General features: G+C 39.1%; 1 protein-coding gene across 3 annotated transcripts in view; it reads left to right on the plus strand.

Annotated features, from left to right (window-relative positions):
• GRM5 (glutamate metabotropic receptor 5) overlaps positions 1-22,031 on the plus strand; it is a 507,510-nt gene that overhangs the window by 474,642 nt on the left and 10,837 nt on the right. Inside the window, exon 8 of one of the 3 annotated variants that reach the window (XM_047072296.1) lies at positions 13,328-13,423. The exons of the other annotated variants lie outside the window; for them this stretch is intronic. Coding sequence (XP_046928252.1) covers positions 13,328-13,423 — 96 coding nt within the window. The remainder of the gene's footprint in view (positions 1-13,327; positions 13,424-22,031) is intronic. 3 annotated transcript variants of the gene reach the window in all.

Genomic DNA, 22,031 nt, shown 5'->3' on the forward strand with positions numbered 1-22,031 from the left:
TTTAATTTATACAACAACCTTGCAAAGTAAAGATATACCAGTTTTCATAGCTGTAGAAACTGAGACTCGGAGATGAAATAATTCTTCCAAGATTGTACACTTAGCCTATGATTGAGCTGATTTAAACCCATGACCACCAGGCTACTCCTCATGCTCTTTGTATTGTGCCTCATTATATCCTCCATTACTCTTTAGCTGAAAAAAACTATATTCCTGTTGGAATAGGGAGAATCAGTTATCAGTTTCAACTCTCAGTGATCTACTAAAGAAATTAATAGAGGAGGTAGCATTGAAAAGAAAGATAAGTAAGAGTGTTTGAGTTGCTTAGGTAGGGGAAGGCATGCCAGCAAGAGATAACAGGCACAAAGGTGCAGGGTTTAGGGCTCCTTGGGGGCCACTTCCTGTCTCCTAGTTGTAAGGTATTCTCTAAGATCAGTCCATGGTCCTTGGCTCTTTTCTCCTTGTGTTCTTTTCTTTGGAGAACCCAACCATCAGTGCACTTTCAATCCTGAGGTATTCTTCCTTAAGCTCTAGTTGTTAGTCTTCAAATGATAACTGGATAGTGCCATCTTCATACCTGGCATCATCTCAACCTCAACACATCCAATACTCACTCTTTTGTATCAAATAAATTCTTCTGTAATAGTTTCATTATCTCTGTCTTCCTGTCAAATGGAACAAATACTACTTCCCAGCTTTAAAATGTTAGACATGCTTAATTTGTCCTTGTCCTAAAATTAAACATATTTAATTAGATATTAGATACTATTGAGATATTAGATGCTATTATAAAATGTTTTCAAACTAATACATAATATATTATATATATGTGTGTATATATATATCCCCATTGAAGATCAAGCAAAAGTTATATGAGTTATATAAGGACTTGGATTATATTTCAATACCCTGATATTATTAGCCAAGTATATCTAGCAAGTATTGAGAATGTGCTGCGTACCAAGAACTGCTCTAAACTTTGTTCATCATAAAGTGGTGAACAAAACAGAATCTCAGCCCTTACATAATTTCAATTATATTTGGAGGATGATAAGAAAAAATAAACAAACACATAATGTAATTCTAGATATTAAACAAACACATCATATAATTCCAGATAGGTATAATTGCTATAAAGAAAAGTGAATAAAGGTGAGGGACTACAGTGAGGTTTGGTGAGTTACTTGAAATATTTTTGGATATGGTGTCATGAACAGCCTCTCTGAATAAGTTGAACAGAGAGCAAAATGAAGTAAGAAAATCAGATACATAATAATCCAGGAGGTGGAGGCTAAGTGTTTCAGGCAGAGGGAAAAAAAAAAAAATCTTGAGGCAGAAACCAGACTGTCATCTTAGGGGGCAAGCAAAGTCCATCATGGTTGTGGTAAAATAAGAAGAGGAGAGAAGAGTAAGAGAAAAACGCAGACTAACACTTAAGGATCAGAGTAGGTGAGGTGCAGATTTTTGTATTTTGTCTTGAATGTGATGCAGAACTTTGGAAGGTTCAAGAAATTACATGATGAGATTAATATGTTAAAGAGATCCCTCTGGTGTCTATAGATAGAATAGAATGTAGAGTAGAAAGAAGAGAAAGAAGAAATCAGACATCCATTGTGACAGGCTAGGTAAAGGGCTATGATGATTCCAAGTGGAAAGTGTAATGATAGGACTTAATTAAGTTGTATGTAATGGAAAGAGAAAAATTAAAGGTGAGTCTAGGTTTTTGACCTGTGTAAAGGGGAGGACTGGGACCACTGTAATTCAGATTTGGGGAAGAGAGTTTTGAAGGGTAAAATCAAGTGTTCTATTTTGGACACATTAATACTATCTCTTATAGCTTAGAGAAGTCCAGGCTGGAGATTAAACTTGAAAAAATGGAGGGAGCCATCCACATTTGATGATAATGGGACTACATGAGAAGTAATTTGGGACCAGAGATGATAAGGTAAAGGAGAGAAAGTTTGAAGAAAACATGAGTTTGGTTTGGGAATTGTTAAATTCCAGATTCCCAAGAGAACATCTAAGTGAACAAATCCAAGAAGCTGCTGGGAAAACTGGCCTGAAAATTGAGAGTTTGCTGTTTGAAGTACAATTTGGGAGAGTCAAGGGCACAACCAGAGACTAGAAAAGAAAGCAAATCTGAGAACTTGGCAAAATTCCTGAATGTTGGACTAGGTACACCTGAGCCCCAGAGTCAAGTGATAACACAAAATGAAAGGAGTGATTCGTAAATGAAGGCGTGGTCAGTAGCTCCAATGTTACAGAGAAGCAAATTAGATAAAGTGTCATCATCATTGGATATGGCAACCAGATGTTGGTTTAAGCTTTAACAAAAAGCAATTTAGGCCCCAGACAAAGACAGGCAGGCCCCAGGCAAAGACAGAAATCACTGTTTATTCATCAGGTAGAACACTTCCATTAGCTCCTGGATTCCATAGAATAAATTTGATGTAATATATAAACTACCAAGAGGCAAGTGGAATACCCATAATCAAGGATCCTATTAGTACCAAGAGCACTAAGACCCCACAGCAGCCTGCTCAAAACCTCCACTTGTAAGGGGTTTCAGTTACAGACATCCTCCTAGCTTGCTGAAGCCCAAGTTTCGTATCCTTGAACCACTACACTACATAGCCACAGTTTGTGAGTCAGGGATGACAAGAGCAGGCAGAGGAACCCTAGAAGCTGGCAGTCCAGCCTTGAGTCTGCTGGTCCCAGCCAAGGACCATGCTGCCAAATGCAGATCAAACTGGGTCCTGAGAAGTGTGTGATGAACAAGGCCCCCTAGAGGGCAGCAGAACCTCACAGGAAGGAGGAGAAATACCAAAAAGGGGTTCATGGGGTGTTTTACTGAAGGAGACACAAGGGGGCAATGCACACTTTTATGGAGAATGGGATCAAATTAAACTTTGTGAATTGAAGTCAGTAGAGGTAGGGCGATCTAAGTTGTATACCAGACCAGAAAAACAAGTTGGCTAGAAAGAGCTGGGAGGAAGTCAGTACAAGAAAACAAGGTTCTCTGCTCAGTGAGTGTTTATTATCCCAACAGTAGTAATAAACAGGTACTGTTTCCTGAGAAACTATTATACATCACGTCTTCTGCTGTGAGCTAGATGGTATTTTAGACACTGGAGATAATAAAGATGAATATAACACTGTCCTTCTCCTAGATAATGCCTGTATCTGTAAACAGGTATTGTCAGTAGATAGTTGTAAGTGTTTCAGGTCTTTGTCGGGGGCACTGTGGGGCACAGAAAAGGAAAGAGTTAGTTAAGAAAGACAGTAAAGTCCTCAAAGAGAGGATAACATGATAGTATGGGTCCTGGTTGTGTTTTTTTCTCTTGCCTGTGATTTCTCTAGGTCTTCCCTGAAATAATCTTTTTTTTCCTCCTTCATTTATTCTTTGAGTCAGCACATTTCTTTATTAAGTCCTGCCAGGTTCTAGTCACTGTTGTGGGCACAGGGATACAGATGTGGCTCTGACATAGCAATAACAGGCAGAACTGTGAGCTTGCCCTATTGCTTTTCCTCTTCCTCCCCCTCTCTGCACCCTCTCTCTTGGGATGAAGGAGAAAGTTGAGCCCTACAGTCTAACAGGTCCTATGTGAGGAAGAAAGGTAATAGAAAAATAACATCATGTCTTTTCACTTATGCATTCAACAAACAGTGACTGCACGATGTACCTGTCAGGCCCAATTAAGTTCGAATTCCTTCATGGTATATGCCATTTTAAGATGTGTCAATCTTGGCCACACTTGGTGTTGTTATCTTCACCATGAATTTCGTGTTCTCTAATTGTTTATGGTATCCATTTTTGTCATTCTCATTAGATTATAAACTCTTTGAGGTCAGAGGCTATGAAACATGTTTCCTTAATGTCAACTACAGAACCAAGGACTATGCTGAGTATCTAGAACACACTCCATATGTGTTTGAATATATTATTTATAAGAAGGACCTAATGTTGAATTCCAATATCAATATTCATCAGCTATGTAAACTATAGTTCTATTTTGAATAAAGTCATTACTACCCTTCCCCAGGGTTATAAGGATGCTTGAGACAATATATAAAAACTCCTAACACAGAACCGGCACTTATGTTTGCCCTGTCTCCTTCTCTTCCTATTCTTTGGCTTCTCCTTGATTTTTTAAATTGAGTTTTCCTTTCCCTTTTAGTCATCCCTTTGTTAACTTTGGTTATAGTGTTTTAGAATTCAACAGCTCAGATATATCTGGCTTTGCCCCCTCTTATTGTGTAACTTTCAGCAAGTTATTAACCATTCTGTAGCTCAATTTCTTTATCTGTAAAAAAGGATTATAATAGTACCTACTTCATAATGCCTTTGTGAAATTAAACACTAAAATCCTCATGTAAAACATCAATACTACGAGTTAAGTAGCATTATTCCTATTATTCAAAGAGGAAAATTAAGAAAAGTTACATAAGTTACCCCAAACCATTGGAATCCAACTCAGGTTGGCTAACTCCAAAGCCAGTACTCTTAATTACCCTGATTTATTGCCTATCTCAAGCAAACTGCAGCCCAATCTGTTTAGAAAAAATTTGGAGAGCTATTGTATATCTATCTCTATGTGTTTGTTTATGTATATAGAGATGTGTGATTGTATGTGTGTGTGTCTGTGTGTGTATATATATATATATGTACGTGTATACATATATGTGTTTATGTATGTATAAATCATACATATACATATAATTTTTATGTAATGTTTCTTTGAGTATCTCCCATTATGAAATCTTTAAAATCTCACTTTCATCTTACTGTGATAGACACTGAACAATGTGGAATCTGCTCAGAAATGGCAAAATTAATAAATCCATCTGTTGTAGTTATATGTGACTATAATAAACCATAAGACATCATCCTAAAACCAGGAGGAGTATAATTCCCTTTATTAAAATGCTACTATTAAAACAATGAAATGAAAGTGAGAAGGGGGTCCCTTCTGTGGGGGGCAGTCCCTAGTCACAGACTTGTGATTTTAGTAAATTTTGTCCCATGCAATAGAGTGGAGATGATTTTTTGAAGCGTATGTGAGTCAGAGCACAACTTGGCAAACCCAGGATTGCCACAACTGCCTCTCTCTCTTGGGGGAGAGGGGTCGTCCCTGCTCTCAGGCATGTAACTGTCACAGAAGCATGGCCTCCCTGCCCTCCTCAGCCCCTCACATGCACGCAGAGACCAGGAACCCTCTGTCACCACCACCTCCTCTTGGTCTTGTCAAAATCAAGCGATTTTAAAACCTGAGAGAAATGGGAACTAAGATTCTTGGCAACACTTGGAAACACTTTTTCTTTGTCCCTCAGGGGTCAAGAGACAGACGAGTAGAGAAAAGGAAAAGTTTGGTGTGTGGCTATGGTACCCGAGCAAGGAAGGTGAAGGAAGAGGACAGAGGAAGAAAGGAGGGTGGGGAACAGAACAATTCTTTAAGAAGAACTGGTGAATGACTCTGTGTACAGGAGGAGAAAGCCAGTTTGCACGGAGCTAGGTTTGGATACAGATTACCGCCTCACCTTTGATAAATGTTCTTGCTTTTACCGTTTCTACAGCTGCATTCATGCAAAAAAGCATCTGCCATGTTGCTGCTGTATACCAGGCCCTGCCTTAGGCGTTTGCAAAAGGAACGCACGTGCCCTTGCTCCTGTGCAGTTTACAGTTTAGTGAGGAAGATAACAAGCTAGTGAGCAAACTAATATCTAATTAGAATTTGAAATAAGTGTTCTGAAGGAAGAGAACAGGGCGCTAATAAAGACTAACAGGAGATAAGGGCTGAGATAAAAGAAAAGAACCTCAGGGTTCCTGGGTGGCTCAGTTGGTTAAGTGTCCAGCTTCATTCAGTTCAGGTCACCATCTCACAGTTTGTGAGTTCAAGCCCTGCATTGGGCTCTCTGCTGTCAGAGCAGAGCCCACTTCAGATCCTCTGTCCCCCTCCCCCTCTTTCTGCCCCTCCCTTGCTGGCTCTCTCTGAAAAAATAAATAAACATAAAAAAAAAAAAAAAAGAAGAGAAGAGAACCTCATCTGTCTCCATTTCATTTTCAAATCCAGCCTAAATTCTGGCAGCCTAAGTTAGGGCATGTGGGAGCAGACAGATCCTGTGAGCTAGGTCTAGATGGTAGTAAAAATTAAAGATTCACTAACCCATAGAATGTAATGGAGATCATACAGATCATGTCCCATAGGCAGACTCGTGGCATAATATTCCTAAGTATTAGGGGACAGGTGGAGAAAACAGGACAGAATATTTTGCATCAGAATTATCTGGGAAAAACCTGCCTGGTTATAGAAGTTATTAGAACAGGGAAAAAAATGACAGGTATAAAAGTACCACTAATATGCACCTATTAAAATTAAGAATTTTACATAAACTATGTTACCTGATCCCTGACATTTCCATTTGGCAGATGGGGAAACTATAACTCAGAAAACATTAGCAAGTCTACTAATATAACACAGCTGGCTTATGGTTTCCTTGTGGGATAGGAGGCAAACTCTGGGAAGCAGTAGTAGATTCGAGTTTTTGGAGACTCAAGGTCATACAATTTGGGGAGGGGACTCTATTTAAGAATAAAGGTAACAAAATATGAATACAAAAATAGGGACAGGGCCTTGCAAGGGACTGCTGTTGAGGGTCTCTGCTTTTCCATTACTTTCAGAGCAAATCTGCTTCCACAGAGAAGCACTGAGGGCTGGGCTCCAACCAACCCCAAAGTGAGAAAATCAAGTTACTTAAGTGCAGATTGTAACCAAGGTCAGTACCAAAGAGGGAAACAGGGATCAGGTTTCCTATCCAGTAGTGGTAAAAAGGGTCAGGATAAGAGCAGAGGCAGGGGCTCAAGCCAGCAGATCAGGAAAAAGGTAAAAAGAATAAAAAAAATAGCACAGCTCCCTGTGTACTTTCAGCCATTTGAAGACAGAAGCAGGCCCAAGAAAGGGCCCAGCTAGTGTCTGCAACCAGCATTTTAGTGAGAAACAATATACATCAGAGTTAACCAATCCGCTAACCTTGGACAAATTACTTAATCTCCCTGTGTGCTGGCTCTTCCTCCCTTGTAAAACAGGGATATGAGTAGTACCTAATCCCTAGGCCAGGTGCAGAGATTCATTCGGTAAATAAATTTGGGTGCTTAGCATGTGTGTGGTATATTCCCAGTGCTTAGTAAACATTGGCTTTTCTTGTCATTACCCAGCTTGGTCTGACTCCAAAGCTTTTCCAGTTGTTTATGCACAAAAATGTTAGAAAGAATTCCTCTTGGAAAAGTACTCATCTGATTTCAGGAAGAATAAATTATTTTGTCTGAAAATCCCTTAGTCCTAAAATAGAAGGCAGTAACTTTTGGTTAATACTTTGCTGAAGCGTTTATTTAGACTGATCCTATTCTCATATAGAGATCCTCTGCCTGGTCAATGTGTTGTTCCTCCCCGAAAAGTTTTCCCTATTGAGGAGGTTGTGTAAGCTTGTAAAGTACTTTAGAATTAGTTTTGAAATCTGTATCTTCCTGGGTTTCTATTGATTGTGAAACAAATAGCCAAATCAAAAGAAAGCACATGGCGAAAGGCAATGACTTAAGATGATTCATATTTGAAAACAAGTTCTCATCATAAGTGGGATTAAAATACATCCTTGGGGAATTCTCTAGAAGCTAAATGAAAGGCTTTACTCTATACAAAATTTAACACATTTCCATAGTAGTGCTATGCTGTAATTTATTAAACTATTCTCTGGTGGTTTGTTGTTTTGTTTCATTTCTGCTATTCTTCTAGAACACTGAAAGAAAAAATCTTTGTATAGATGTCTTTGAGCTTCTGTTGAATAATTTCCTTAGAATAAATTCCTATGACTAGAATTACTGGGCCAATGTAGCTGATTCTTTACATTTTAATTGTTTATTTGCATTGCTTCCCACCTGTCAACTTCTACCTTCCTTTTATTTTATACAGGACAGGGCAATATGTTCCCTGGCAGCTTCTCAAGTTCTTTCCCAACTTATGTTCATTTCTGACATTATTTTCTCAGGCTGTTAATCATGCTTATTTCTTTTGTTTTTAATCTGAAATCTCTGAGTGAATCAACTTGACATTGCAAGTCTGGACACAAGCTGTTTTTCTGGATAGGGAGACCACAAGATCTGCCGGAACAAGTAGTAAACCATCTGAATATACTTACTTGCATACAGACACACGGAGGGCAGAAGGAGGAGACTGAAGTAGGGAATGACTTCATAATCATGAACTAGATTTGGCCTTACTCCCCTCTCAAGTGAAAATCCTTAAGGACTTCTCCTCTGTCTTCATCTAGAATTCTCCCCTGAGCAATCTAACCTGAAAAATTGCCTTGGGACTTCCTTTGGCTGTCTTTGGAACACTTTAGAGTTGTTGGAAAGTCTACCACCTCATCCTGTCTTCTGATATCACACGGTCTCCCATACTTTAACACTGATTGACAGTTACTCTTAGTAATGCCTCTCTGACTTTCAGATTTTTGTGAATTGCTGTGGAGGTAAACTCCAGTCAGAGGAATGGCAGTCTGTTTCCATGTTAGCAAGAGGCCTGGAGGGAGCTCTGTTCTACTTGGCCATTGGGTAGTCAAATTTGACCTTTGAAAAAAATATGCCTATATTGTGCCCAAAGTCCAGCTGTGTTAAGTACACACTATTCCCTTCATGTATGGTATTTTCAGTCCCTCAAATAGGTTATCTGATAATTGAAATAAGTTTTTTTTAGCATAAAATGAATTTAAGAAGTGAGGTGTTAATAAAAACCATGATGTTTGGAGGTAAAACATGTGGTTTGTCGCCCTGTTTCTCTAACCATTTATGGAGACTTGGCCAGACGGTGAAGCTTTCTGAGCCACAGGTTCTTCTGAAGGATGAGGATAATAATTACTTAGTTTGTTGAAAGAATCAAATCGTACAGGAAAAGTTTTCTACAATAGTGTAAAAGCTATTCAAACACATATCATAGTTTCTGTCCTTACTTGATGACTATCATGATCCAAAATTAGGATAGTCCTAAAGATAATGTATCAAAAAAATCTGGAAAATAAAATGCAAAGGGTTGCACTCTGCTTCATACAGTTTTAAAATTAGAAGCTGTGTTTTTGGATGATTGCTAAAGATGTTACCTATGGGCAGATGTTTGATCTGAACTTTGTCTAGAGCCCAAAAACTGAGGGTAGGCTGGTGTTTGAGGAACCAACATGGGAAAAGAGTTGAATATTTCCAAAGCTGTTTGAAAGGTCTCTGGTGGTATGGAGGGGAAATAGAAACAATGACTAAAAACCAAAAGCAGAACTCTGTCTAAAGCCAGGGAGGGAAAAGGAAAACTAAGAAATAAAATCTGGCTCCAAAATTTGCTAAAGTCAGCCTCAAATATGATGGCACCTAGAAGAGAATTCCAAAATCATCAGAGCCAGTACCACTTTTACATGGGTCTATAACTGAACGAGGTAAGGGATGAGCACATAGGGACACAACTATCTATTCTTTATTTTGTTTTTCTTGATACTTTCTTAGTCTAGTGACAGGAAAGGTAATTGAGGAGAATCTTTGACAAATGCATGCACAGCAATGCCAGTTCTACAAACATGTGACCAAAAGCTTTATGGAAGTACTTACAAGTGCTATGACTTATGATAGTTCCCATTAGGTAATCAGTTTGAAAATGCAACACTAAATCTGTAGTAACTAGTTATTTTGGGTTCAAGGACCCAATTCCAGTGTGAATGTGTTGGTGTGGGCAAGTCCCATACCAACAAGCAATTCTCTTGACCAGCTGGGTGTCTTATAATTGAACTCAATTCTGGCACTATCCACCTGGAGATTCCACAGGTTAAAGGTTCAGTCCTACAAGATTGCCGCCCCTCCTCTTCATGCCACTCACAAGTCCAGACTATCGCTTTTGCTTCTGTCTGAGCTGTAGACTGGAGGTTCTAAGGACCTCCTCTTTAAATTTCTGAGCCAGCTGCAAGTCAGGCTGTTACCTATATTTTTGACCAACTGGCTGTGAACCAGAGATTCTCATGACCCTCTCCTCAGGTTCTAATAATTTCCTAGAGTGGTGCACAGAACTCACAGAAACATTTTGCTTACCAGAGCAACGGTTTATTGTAGGATATAACTCAGGAACAGCCAAATGGAAGAGATGAGTAGGGCAAGATATGTGGGAAGGGACACGGAGCTTCTATGCCCACTCCAGGCACACCACACTCCCAGCAGCCCCGTGTGTGCACCAACCCAGAAACTTTCCAAACCCATCCTTTGGACTTCTATGGAGGCTTTATTACAAGGCATGATTGATTATATCATTGACCACTGGTGATTGAACTCAGTCGCCAGCCCCTCCCCTCTCCTTGGAGGATAAAGGGGTGGGACTGAAAGTTCCAACCCTCTAATCACATAATTGTCTCCACTGGCCACCAAGCCCCATCCTTAAGTGCTTTTGGGAATCACCTTATTAACATAACAAAGGACTTTTAGCACTTAGGAAATTTAGGACTTTTAGCACTTAGGAAATTCCAAGGTTTTGGGAACTGTGAGCCAGGAACAGTGGAAGAAGACCAAATATATATAAGAAATATATATATTCTCACATATATTTAGTCACCTATATTATCTATATTTGGTCATCTGAATAACCAAATATATCTATATATCTATATCTATATATATATATCTATATATATATATTTATAAATCACCATATCACACTGGTTAGGGCTATAATTAGCATAGCTTCCAGTAATTAGCAGTGGAGTCTGTACCATGTTATAAGAGCCAGTTGTTTAGGTGTTCTCTAAATGTGGGCTATTGAGAAAACAATCCTTTGTTTTTTCCCAGTCTATCTCCCTCTTATTCTACCTATTCAAATCTAACTCTTTGAAGACTCTCCTACTTTTTCATATACAATAGTGTGTATAAAAAGGAATAATATTTAAAAGAAGACAAATGATTAGGTAAGACTAAAGCATTTGTTAGTAACTTGCTTTAGGGTCTTCATAAACACACACACAGGCACACACACAGAAAAAGACAGAGAGAGAGAGAGACAGCTTACAAATATCCAAACCAAATGCTATAAACAACCTTAGACATTCTAAGACTCAGCCTTGGTATGAGAAAGTAACAAAAGTAAATAAGAGGTAGGGGGATTTCAGTATCAGAGAATCTAAAACTTAATTCAAAGTGGCTGACATGATAAGATTCACATAAAAAGTAATTCTGAGCTTAAATAGGTTAATTTAGTCATTGGATTGTCTAAAATCTACATTCTTCTAATCTTTCAGGCCACCATTTTTTAGAATGTTGGCTTAGACTCTCTCAAGCCTGCAACATGGTTGTAGCATTGCCAAGTACCACACCAGACAACTGTCCATAGCAAAAAGATACCATGGTTTCCAAGTGTTTTCTTGCCAAGAGTAAAAATAAGAACACAAACAAAAACAAAAAAACTGTTCTTAAAAAATCTCCAGAAGACCCTCTCTCATGATCATTGGCTGAAACTGATAAACAACATACTGCCTTCTTCCCTTCCTTCTCCCACTGCACTGTGAGCTCTGTGAGGCAGGACCTGTGGATTAGTTATCTCTATGTTTCCAGACCAAAGTCCATTGCCTAGAATTAAATGGATGCTCAACTAATGTCTGTTGAATAAAGTAATCCATTCTATCCATTTGGCTTGATTTAATAGGCCATTTTTATTCAAATACTAAATACTTTTAACATCTTAGAAGAAAAGAAAATTCAGAGGGAGGCCTCTATCCAGGACTAATAATGATTTTGCTTTTGTTGCACTTCTTAATTAATTTTGAGGCAGCAAGAAAAGAAACTTATGGCAAAAATGACATTACCAAGGGTAAGCAAGTCTTCTGACACTACGTCATTTTATCACGGCCTGTTGAATACCAGGGACTTGGATGAAGTGATATCATATTAGGCTCCAGTTTGAGAGAAAAAAGGCAATAAACCTTAAGAGTCTTGGGCTGCTGCAAGGTCTACTAGCAGTCATTCTCTACCAATGAGGCTTGTGACTTTGGTCAAGTCAGTTAAGTAAGTCGCAGTGTCCTCCTGTGGCAGTGAACACAACAATACCCTCTTTAATTAGCCACAGGCTTAAACCGATGTATAAAAAAAGATGACTTCTGTGAGAGCATGTTGGCTTTGAAAACGGTCATTCAAATATGAAGGTTCTTCTTGATTCACCATGTAGCAGATTAATACTGGAAATCTTATAACTCATTTTAGACAAAACATCTAGTACCTTCCAGATGTGGTGATATGCCACTTCTGATACAAAAGGGGTTTGAGCTGTCTTCCACAATGTAGGCAGCCCGGTACTGACTGTTCAGCTTCAGCTTAATGGTTATATAGTATATGTGCTGCCGAAGCGAGCACAGCTTAATGGTTATATAAACCTCTTACATCCAAGAAATATCTCTTCTCTTGGCATCACCAGTCTCTCCTATAATGCTCAAACATAATACCACTCAATGAAGCTTTGTTAATGATAAGAGCAATTTATTTTATTTATTTGTTTAATGTTTATTTATTTTGACAGGGCGGGAGTATGTGCTCTGGCATAAGTGGGGGAGGGGCAGAGAGAGAAGAGGAGAGAGAATCCCAAGCAGGCTCTGTCAGCGCTGAGCCCAACACAGGACTCAATCCCACAACACTGGGATCATGACCTGAACTGAAATCAAGACATCCAACCGACTGAGCCACCCAGGCACCCCAGAATTATTAAAAACAAAATCATAATGGAAGGCAACATTACTTTACAATGACTAAAAGTGTGGGTTCTAAACTTGGACTTCCTATGTTCAAAATCCTTGATCACTCTACTTAATCCTTAAAATCTTAGGTTTCTTTTCTTCAGTAGAGTGGATATAATAATAACAGAGCCTCTGCCATAGGGTTGTTGCCAAGATTAAATTCAGCGAAAATCCTAGCACCATGTCTGGTGCATAGTAAACACTAAATAAATTCTAATTTATTGATATGAATCTTTTTCTCAGAGGCTAGGAATTGCACTCCTTTTGCCTTTGACTATTGAATGTGATGAAATCACAAATTAATAGGCAATCTGGAAGGGTAGATCGTGTGTGGTTTAACAAGAAGTAACCCTGATGTGATACATATACCATCACAAGCATCCAATAAGTATTACAGGTCAGCCACTGCCGTGAAAAGCAGACGCCTGTTTTAACACAGGACAACCCTCTGCAGCCACAGCTGTCCCTCAGCCTGGCCAGTGAAGCACACAATCATATCTTTCTGTTTGCTCCTGTCCTTGTTCATGCTTACCAGGTACAAAGACAGGAGACTGGCCCAGCACAAGTCGGAAATAGAGTGTTTCACCCCCAAAGGGAGTGTGGGCAATGGTGGGAGAGCAACCATGAGCAGGTAAGCAAACCGTGAGTGGCCCAAGGCGGTGTGAACTACATGTACGCAAGCTACAGGAACAGGTGGCTCCCTGGTCTAGGTCCTCACTCCACCGTGCACCCCATGCAGTGTGTCCAGCCTGGGCCACCATTGGTTTTCTGTGTGTGTGTTTGATTTGCAAAACCCATGCCATCCTCGTGTGAAGTGATGGGAGCCTCCTGTCCCGGATGCTGCTGTCTCCCAGGGTTGTGTGCTTTGCATGTCTGAAGCCTTAGCTCACAGCTCTCCCATGGATTTCGACTTCTTGGTCAAATGCTTCTGGAGTTTGCAAAGTGGAAGAGATTGGAGGAAATTCATGTTTCAGGACTATCCGATCGTTTGTCAAAACAAATGCAAAAGCCTAGGACTGGTTCTGAGGGAAGGGCTTCAATGAGGGAAGATTCCAGCCCTGATCCCAGACAAACCAGGGAATTAATCTGACTTATTTTCAGTGGAACATCATCTGACAGCCAAGGGCAAATGCCAAGGCCAAACTAGCAAGGTGTAGAGTCAAGAGGCTTTTCATGAACTGAAATCAGGAAAGCTAGTCCTCCTCTGGCTACCATAGCTTTGCAGCTCCTTTATTCTCTGTGTTCAGTGGCAAACACCCCCTGTTGCTGCGCTGTGCATGTTCCCTCATACCAGGTACCCCCAACTGAGCAGTGCCCAGTAATCTGGGTTGTTTAGAACTATAAGCATCAACTACGCTGTGTTGCATGAAATGAACGTGCTTTATTGCATGGGACTGGGTTTTAAGAAAAGGACTCCGGAGAGAAATACTGTCAAGATTGGCATTAAACGAGTACAGAATGCTGGAGCAGCCTTGAGCTGGGGAATCAATCACCGTGAACTAACTCTCCACGTCTAATTTGTTGTGCCATTTCCCCATCCACCTGTGCTACAAAACTGTGGAAGGGAAGCTCTTACAAATCAGCCTGAGCTAAAGTAAAGGGAAAGTGCAGAAAGTGCAGTGTGTACATGTGTGTGCACGTGCTGAGAGCAGAGCCTGAGATACAGCTGCACAGCAAGAAGATAATCCTGTTGAATCCTGTTGAACTTTCACCCAAGCATTGTATTTGCTTCCTCAGTAGTTGGCTCCCTCTGGTTTTCAAAATGATGTCTAACTTTCTCCAAGGATGACCGCATTGCACAACTTCTGGGGGTGTAATTCATGTTGCAGTCTGTGAAAATGGTATGCCAAACTGTGCGGCATAGTCTGACCAATCATTTAAAGCAGCCCTGGATGAGAGGCTGGCCCACTTTGTCCCTGGCTCCCAGACAAAGCAATGAGAGCATGTATATCTGTATAGGCATATATGGTGCACATTAGTGTATTTGATGCCCTTATACCCATGAAGCCTTTATAGAGCCAGGTTTGGATCTCAGTGTGTTTGAAAGATAACCCTCAATAGATCATTCTGTGGGAGTAACTCAACAGACTGCTATCGGGCCTACTGGTTTCCTTCCATTCAGATATGACAAAGTGCCATAATTCCTGTCCTTGAAAATCAATCAAACAGCACTGGAGTTAGCTGGACAAGGTGAAAATGACTGTATCGAATGTGTTACATTGCTACAGAATGTAGAATCAGAGTGACTTCTGATTTGAAGCAATTGTCTAGGACGGGACTTCCCAAATGTGGCTCCCTACCAAACATACTAAGACAGAATCTACAGTGTTATAAGTTTCCTAGGTCGTTTCAATTTAGCCAGCCCATAAACTTATATTTTGGAATAATCCATTTGTCTAGGATGTGATATGCAGCTATTCCCAGCGAACATCAGGCCTCAATTCTGCCATGCATTGTTCTTGGGAGTGTTTGGTCAATGCTTAGAACTCTCACATCTGATCAGCCCAGTGGTTAGATTTGCTTAAGACTGTCTTGATTGAGAATGGTAAGAAGGAGACAGCAGACAATGGGACACAGAGGGTAAGGGGACTCCAGATCAACTGGACCAAGCCTTCCTGGATCAGGTCCAGATCTACAGAGATAGCAGTTCAACATATCTACACTGAGAATAGTCCAAGTTTCTCTATAATAGCAAGATAATAGTTACCTTTGTTTCCTCACTTGTTTGGATATAGCCAAGGTAATGACAAGGGCTTATTACATCCTGGTGAGGCATAGGAGACTAATGCATGCAACAGTAAGGATAGTTCTGTTGGAATGACCAACCTCAGCCCCACGGATAAGCATAATTCATTGAGAATAAATGGTTTTCCCTTCCTACTTTTTCTTCCTATTTCTTTAGCATTGAATAAAAACTGATGGAAGAAAGTGAAAGTGAATGGGAGGGAGAGGGAGCCCTTCAGCCTTTAGGGAAGAGAAAAGGCCTAGCAACACATAAAAGGAGAGGCCAAAATGTCTAAGACCATTGAGTATTTTTTTCCAACTTCATATTTGTTCACATAAATACACACATACACACACAATGACATTTATCCAGGAGAAATAAGTTTATCTTTTTAATTTACTTTTATTTATTTTTTACATTTATTTATTTTGAGAGAGAGGGTGGGGGGCAAGGGACAGAGAGAGAGAGGGAGAGAAAGAAAATCCTAAGTAGGTTCCACACTGTCAGCACGGAGCCCACTACAGGGCTCAAGTTCATGAACCAAGATACCATGACCTGAGCCAAAATTAAGAGTTGGATGCTTAATGCACTGAGCCACCCAGGAACCCTTTTTACTTTTTATTCTTTGAGAGAAAGAGAGAGAGCACATGCACATGCAAGGAGGGGAGGAGCAGAGGGAGAGAATCTTAAGCAGGCTCCATGCTCAGCCCAGAGCCCAACACGGGGCTCCATCACAAAACTGTGAGATCATGACCTGAGCAGAAATCAGGAGTCAGATGCTTAACCAACTGAGCCACCCGGGCACCCCAGGAGAAATAAGTTTAAAATGAATATTAAGAGAAAAGATATCAGAGAGGAGACAACTGCAATGTAAACTGTTTCTAAATAAGAGGTTAGAATAGTTAATCCCAGTTTTCTCCCTCTGGAATTGAATGGAAGGGCTGGGAAAGAAAACCTAATCAACTTTTACAGATACTTTTAACATCCACTGATGAGGTCCTTTTTCTTGTCTGCTCCCACTCCTTCCCCCAATTGCTTCCCAGGGTCATAGTCAAGCACATTCACTCTGCAAAGATCTGGGCTGGATCTCTGGCCATAACCAACCAACCAGCCCTGGCAGGGAGGTGCTGAGGGAAGCTCAAACCACCACAGAAAACCAGAGGAGTGTGTCCCTGCACCTTATTTGCCTATGTTTTCTATGTTGAAGCTATGAACAGGACAGGACCTGGTGAATTCATGCCTGAACTCTTCTTCCAGAGCCAAGTAACCAGCAGGGAAAGAGTTTTACAGTACATGTAGCCCTAGAGCTGAACACTATTATCTTCCCTGAAACAATGACAGGGCCTTAGAGATAGTCCGTCACTTCCCCCTTTTCCCTCCACCCCCACATTTGGAAAAGACTAAGAACATTATATGCATCCATAGCACACTAGCTTCCTGAAATATTATGTTGTTTTCCTTTTATGTGAATTTATTTTTTCTTTCCACCTGAATCTAGCATAACTTGTCATCTTTTCATATTTTCACAGTGGACAGTCTAAGTGTGTTTCAGATCAGAGACCTCCTGATTGCAGGAGAAGTGAAAGAGAGTCCTAAACAGGGAGGTGCTCTAAGAACCGAAAATTCTCTAAACCCTGTTATCGTGTGAGTTCATACTGAGAGAGTCCACCTCAGGGATGGCTAAAACCTCAACAATGAATGTTATTATCTCCTGTCTCAGCAGGGCCATTCCATCAGAGTGCTCACTGGAGTCTGCATTCTGAAGCACTCACGATGTATCCCATGAAGGGGGGGAGGCACAGACATTCTGAGCCTCTCAGTCTCTCTTTGAAAAAGAGCTCCCTAATCAAATGAAATAGACTGATCTACAGTGTCCCATCAGTGCTTGAAGGGAGGAGGGTGGTGCGAGGTTACTTTTACTGTTGCAATGTCATGATATCAACCACCTGAGTCACTGATTTTTACCTAGTAGATGCAGCATCTAATTTTAGTGGGTATAATAAATGTCTACTAGAGCCTTTAGAGAATCTAGTAACAGTGATGTCATAATCACCAGGAACTCAGATTTCAAAAGCAATCCCAAATTGTGACGTCTGTGTTAAGATTGTTTTGCCTTTCATTAATTCAGTGATTTCTTCCTTGGTGTTATGCTCACTCATTAAGCACCTACCATGAGCCAAGCACTTACAGGACTCTGGAGATAAATAGATGACCAAGACTTGACTAATGCCCTTGCAAATCTATAGTCCATGGGGGAACAACATCAGAAAAGATAATTGCAATGCAGCAGTAACCCCTGTCCCACAGGAACATGTATGTGTCTAATTAAATCCTCATTTAATGTCAGAAAGTACAGCTTATGCCAGTGCAAACAGAATTAGGAGTAAAATAAACAAAATAATATTAACCTGAATTGAGTGTTGAAAAGGACTACACACAGTTATACAAAATTCAGAGCCACAGAAGAGCAACGTTCTTTCTTTCTACTCTGAAGCCAGCTAGTTTCATAATGATAGGAATGCTGCAGTAGTCTTCTCTTCATTCCTCCCCAAAGTCAGTTTCAAATTAATGTTCCAACTTATAGAGACATTCTAAAACAGGTAACAATATCAGTTACTACCGTTGCTGTAATTATTATACATCAGACACTGTAGCAGTACCTTCTCATTGGTTATGCACTCAATTCTCCCAAGAATGACCTTTCCATAGTACAGATGAGGAAAATGATGTCCAGGGATATCCAATAACCTAATATTAAAATGTTTTAGCGAAAATTCTGAAATCAAAGACCTTAAAACCTGGTTCCGGCACTAGTCAGTGTGACCTGGAGGTGCCATTTTACTTCCTTAATCTCTATTTTCTATAAAATGAAGATAATAATATAGCACTCCCCTTACTATATAATCCTGTGAAAATTAAATGAGACAATGCAAGCACAACACTTAGCAGACTGTGTGGCACACAGAAGGCATTCAATAGATTTTATTTAGTATTACTGTTACCCAAGGCTACTTAGAAAGTCCCTTTTTTTGTTTGCTTTTTGTCTTCTATTCTCCACCTGCCATCATGGATGTTTTCCCAACAGTCAATTCTGGAAAAGTATGTAAAATAAAATAGTAACATCAACAAAATTAATTCAATGGTATAACTTCTATGCTTTAAAATTCATGTTCTTCCATGGTTACCTATAAAAGCAGCTAACTTTTATTGGAGATACACAAGACACTAGTATAAGTGCTTTACCTGTATGATCTCGTATTTAATCTTTAAAAAGGTAAATAATAAAGTCCACACTGGAGACAAACTCAGTTTGATTCTGGAATTCACACTGTAACCACTATGATATCTGCCACCTGGGATAAAATCTAAACCCATGCACTCAGAATAGAGGGATCTTCCCACACTAACTCTAACTCTTTGACTTTTATTCCCTCTGTTTCAGTACATGTGTCTTCTTTTTCAGACACCCCAAATTTCTTACCATTCTCCAAACACGCTGACTCCTTTCTACAATTTCACACCTTCATACATGCTGTGTTTCTACCTGGATTGCCCTTCCTTTCTCCTTGTATCCATCTTCTCCAACCCCCATTCCTGTTCTCCCTGGTAAACTCTTACTCAGTTTTCAAAACCCAAACCTAATGTCAATTCCTCTTTGAAAGCTTTCTCAAATTTCTACAATCTATTTTACATCTGACCAAACTCATAATTCTAAAGTATTTTGAGTTTACCTCTGATATTGCATGTTATCTCTGGTCACCTGTCTCTTCCCACTGAACTTAAGGTTTTTAAGGGCAAAATCATGTCTTGTTCAATTTTCTACCCTCAGAATCCAAAAGTGTTCCGGGACTGTTAATTCAGTCAATCAATCAATAATAGTACAAGAAAGAAGAACTTCTCTGTATGTAGATTGCACTGTTTTAGGGACCATGGGGTGTTCCAGAAAGTATGGAATAATTTCCACCCTAAAAAACTGACAATCTTAATAAAGGAACAAAACTCATTCTGATGGAAACTGCAGGAGCATTAGGCTACATTAAGGTGTTAAATCTGTGATCCAGGGGCACACTCTGTGAAGCATCTGACTCTTGATGTCAGCTCACAGGTCATGATCTCACCGTTTGTGAGTTCGAGTCCCACATCAGTCTCTGTGCTTATGGCTCAAAGCCTAGAACCTGCTTCTCATTCTGTGTCTGCCTCTCTCTCTCTGCCCCTACCCTGCTCACGCTCTGTCTCTCTCTCAAAAATAAATAAATATTAAAAATTAAAAAAAAAGAAATTTCTTAGGGAAATATTTTATAAGTCTGACAAAAAATTAGTTCAGCTAATGTCTTGTGAATGGACTAGAAATACTTAACTTTGGTAAGTGCCACAACTACACAAATATAAACCAGAGTCCTAATTTCCTTTGCTTATTTTTCCAAAATAATCACCTGTTCTTTTGGAAACAGAAAATTACTGTAAGTATATTCTACTTCTTTCAGCCTGTAGCATAATTCAAAATAGTAATGGGACTGCTTGGTTTCCCTGGCTCTCTCATCTCACTTACTGTCCTCATCTTGTCTAACATCCTTTTTGTTGGGGGGGTTGGGGTGGGAGGGGAGGGCAGGAAAGGAGCTGGTCAAAATCTTTTGTAAGGCTGCTGTCCTTGTCCATGAAATACATATATATGATAATGTAGTAGTTATGTACAAATATAAATATTTGTATATATTTTGAGACAAAAGATTTAATAGCTTACAATTTCCTGTAAAAGGGAAGAAGGAAATCAGAACAGTCTCTGATATGACAAATACCACAAAGGGAGCAGCCTTGGAGTTATCAGTTCACATTCCTAAGCTCTAAAGGAAGAAGTCAATGCTAGAGGCATACTCGCTACTTTTATACCCACAGCAAAATATGGATAAAATCTTGCAATGTCCACCGAATCTTACTGCCATGTTCCCTCAGGTGGATAATACCAAAATAAGGGCAAACTATTCCACAGAGCTGAATGCTCTGTAAACTTGAATCACTATTTCATCTATGTTTCATGAGTCATTTTGAACTGACTTTTCAATGTAAGGATTATTTATTTTTTTAAATGTTAATTCACCACTTATTATGCATAAAGCTCTATGCTTCATGCTAGACAAAGATCTATGAAATAGGGTTTCTACACCTAACAATTTTTTGTCATTATACTTAACATGCCTTCAAAGGGGAGACTATGCTTTTATGACACTATGTCTTCCATACTCCTAGAATCAGAAGCCAATCAAGATTTTACACCTTAAATATTTTCTACCTTTGTGCACATAAATCCCATGAATCTCTGTAAGCATCAGCTTTATAATCCATAAAATAGACATGATGTTGAGAACTGCCTCACATATTGTTTTGAGGAATTAAAAATAACATGTATATGAAAATACATATAGATGGATATTTTAAAGTAGTAAAATAATTTAAATGAGATCAGATACACATACAGAAGGCAGTATACTGCAAGAAAAAGACAAAAGTAAATATTAATCAGGAACATCTGTTATTTTTTATATGCACCTACCTAATTAATTTTCTGAGAAGCCAGAAAAAGATTTCTGTCATCTGTGAACCAGGCAGATTGACATAAACAAGATAATAGTGTATAGGATACATGTAAGAAGTTGTTTGAATACCAGAAGGATAGAATTTCTTTTTTTATTGAGATAAAATTGACATATAAAATTGTATTAGTTGTAGGTGTACAACATAATGATTTGAGATATAGATGTATATATATCTCAAAATGATTACAATAAATTTAGTTAATGTCCATCACCACACACTTACAATTTTTTTTCTTGTGATGAGAACTTTTAAGATCTATTCTCTTAGCAACTTACAAATATACAATAGATTATTATTAACTATAGTCACTATGCTGTACATTAGATCCTCAGGACTTATTTATCTTACAACTAGAAGTTTATACCTTTTGGATCTCTTCACCCATTTCACCCACCACCTGCTCCCTCCTCTACCAACCACCAATCTGTTCTCTGTATCTATTAGTTCAGGGTTTTTAGATTCTACATTTACATGATATCATGCAATATTTGTCTTTCTCTGACTTATTTTACTTATCACAGTGCCTTCACGTTTCATGCACATCATTCATATTGTAACAAACAGTGAGATTTCCTTATCTTGGGAATGGCTGAATAATATTCCATTGTATGTTTGTATTTGTATGTGTGTGTATGTATATGTGTGTGTATGTATATGTATTTTGTATGTATGTGTGTATATATATATATATATATCACATTTTCCTTATCCATTCATCTGTTGATTGACACTGAGGTTGTTTCTGTGTCTTGGATATTATAAATTATGCTGCAGTAAACATGGGGTGGTAGATATTTTTTTAAGACAGTGATTTCATTTCCTTTGGATAAATACCGAGAAGTGGGATTGCTGGATAATATGGTAGTTCTATTTTTATATTTTGAGGAATATCCATATTGTTTTCCATAGTGGTTGCACCAAT

Source organism: Lynx rufus, unplaced genomic scaffold (assembly GCF_022079265.1).
Source record: "Lynx rufus isolate CCGP_SWC_20201006 ecotype Redwood Valley unplaced genomic scaffold, mLynRuf1.p SCAF_9, whole genome shotgun sequence".
In the NCBI taxonomy this organism is placed as follows: domain Eukaryota; kingdom Metazoa; phylum Chordata; class Mammalia; order Carnivora; family Felidae; genus Lynx; species Lynx rufus.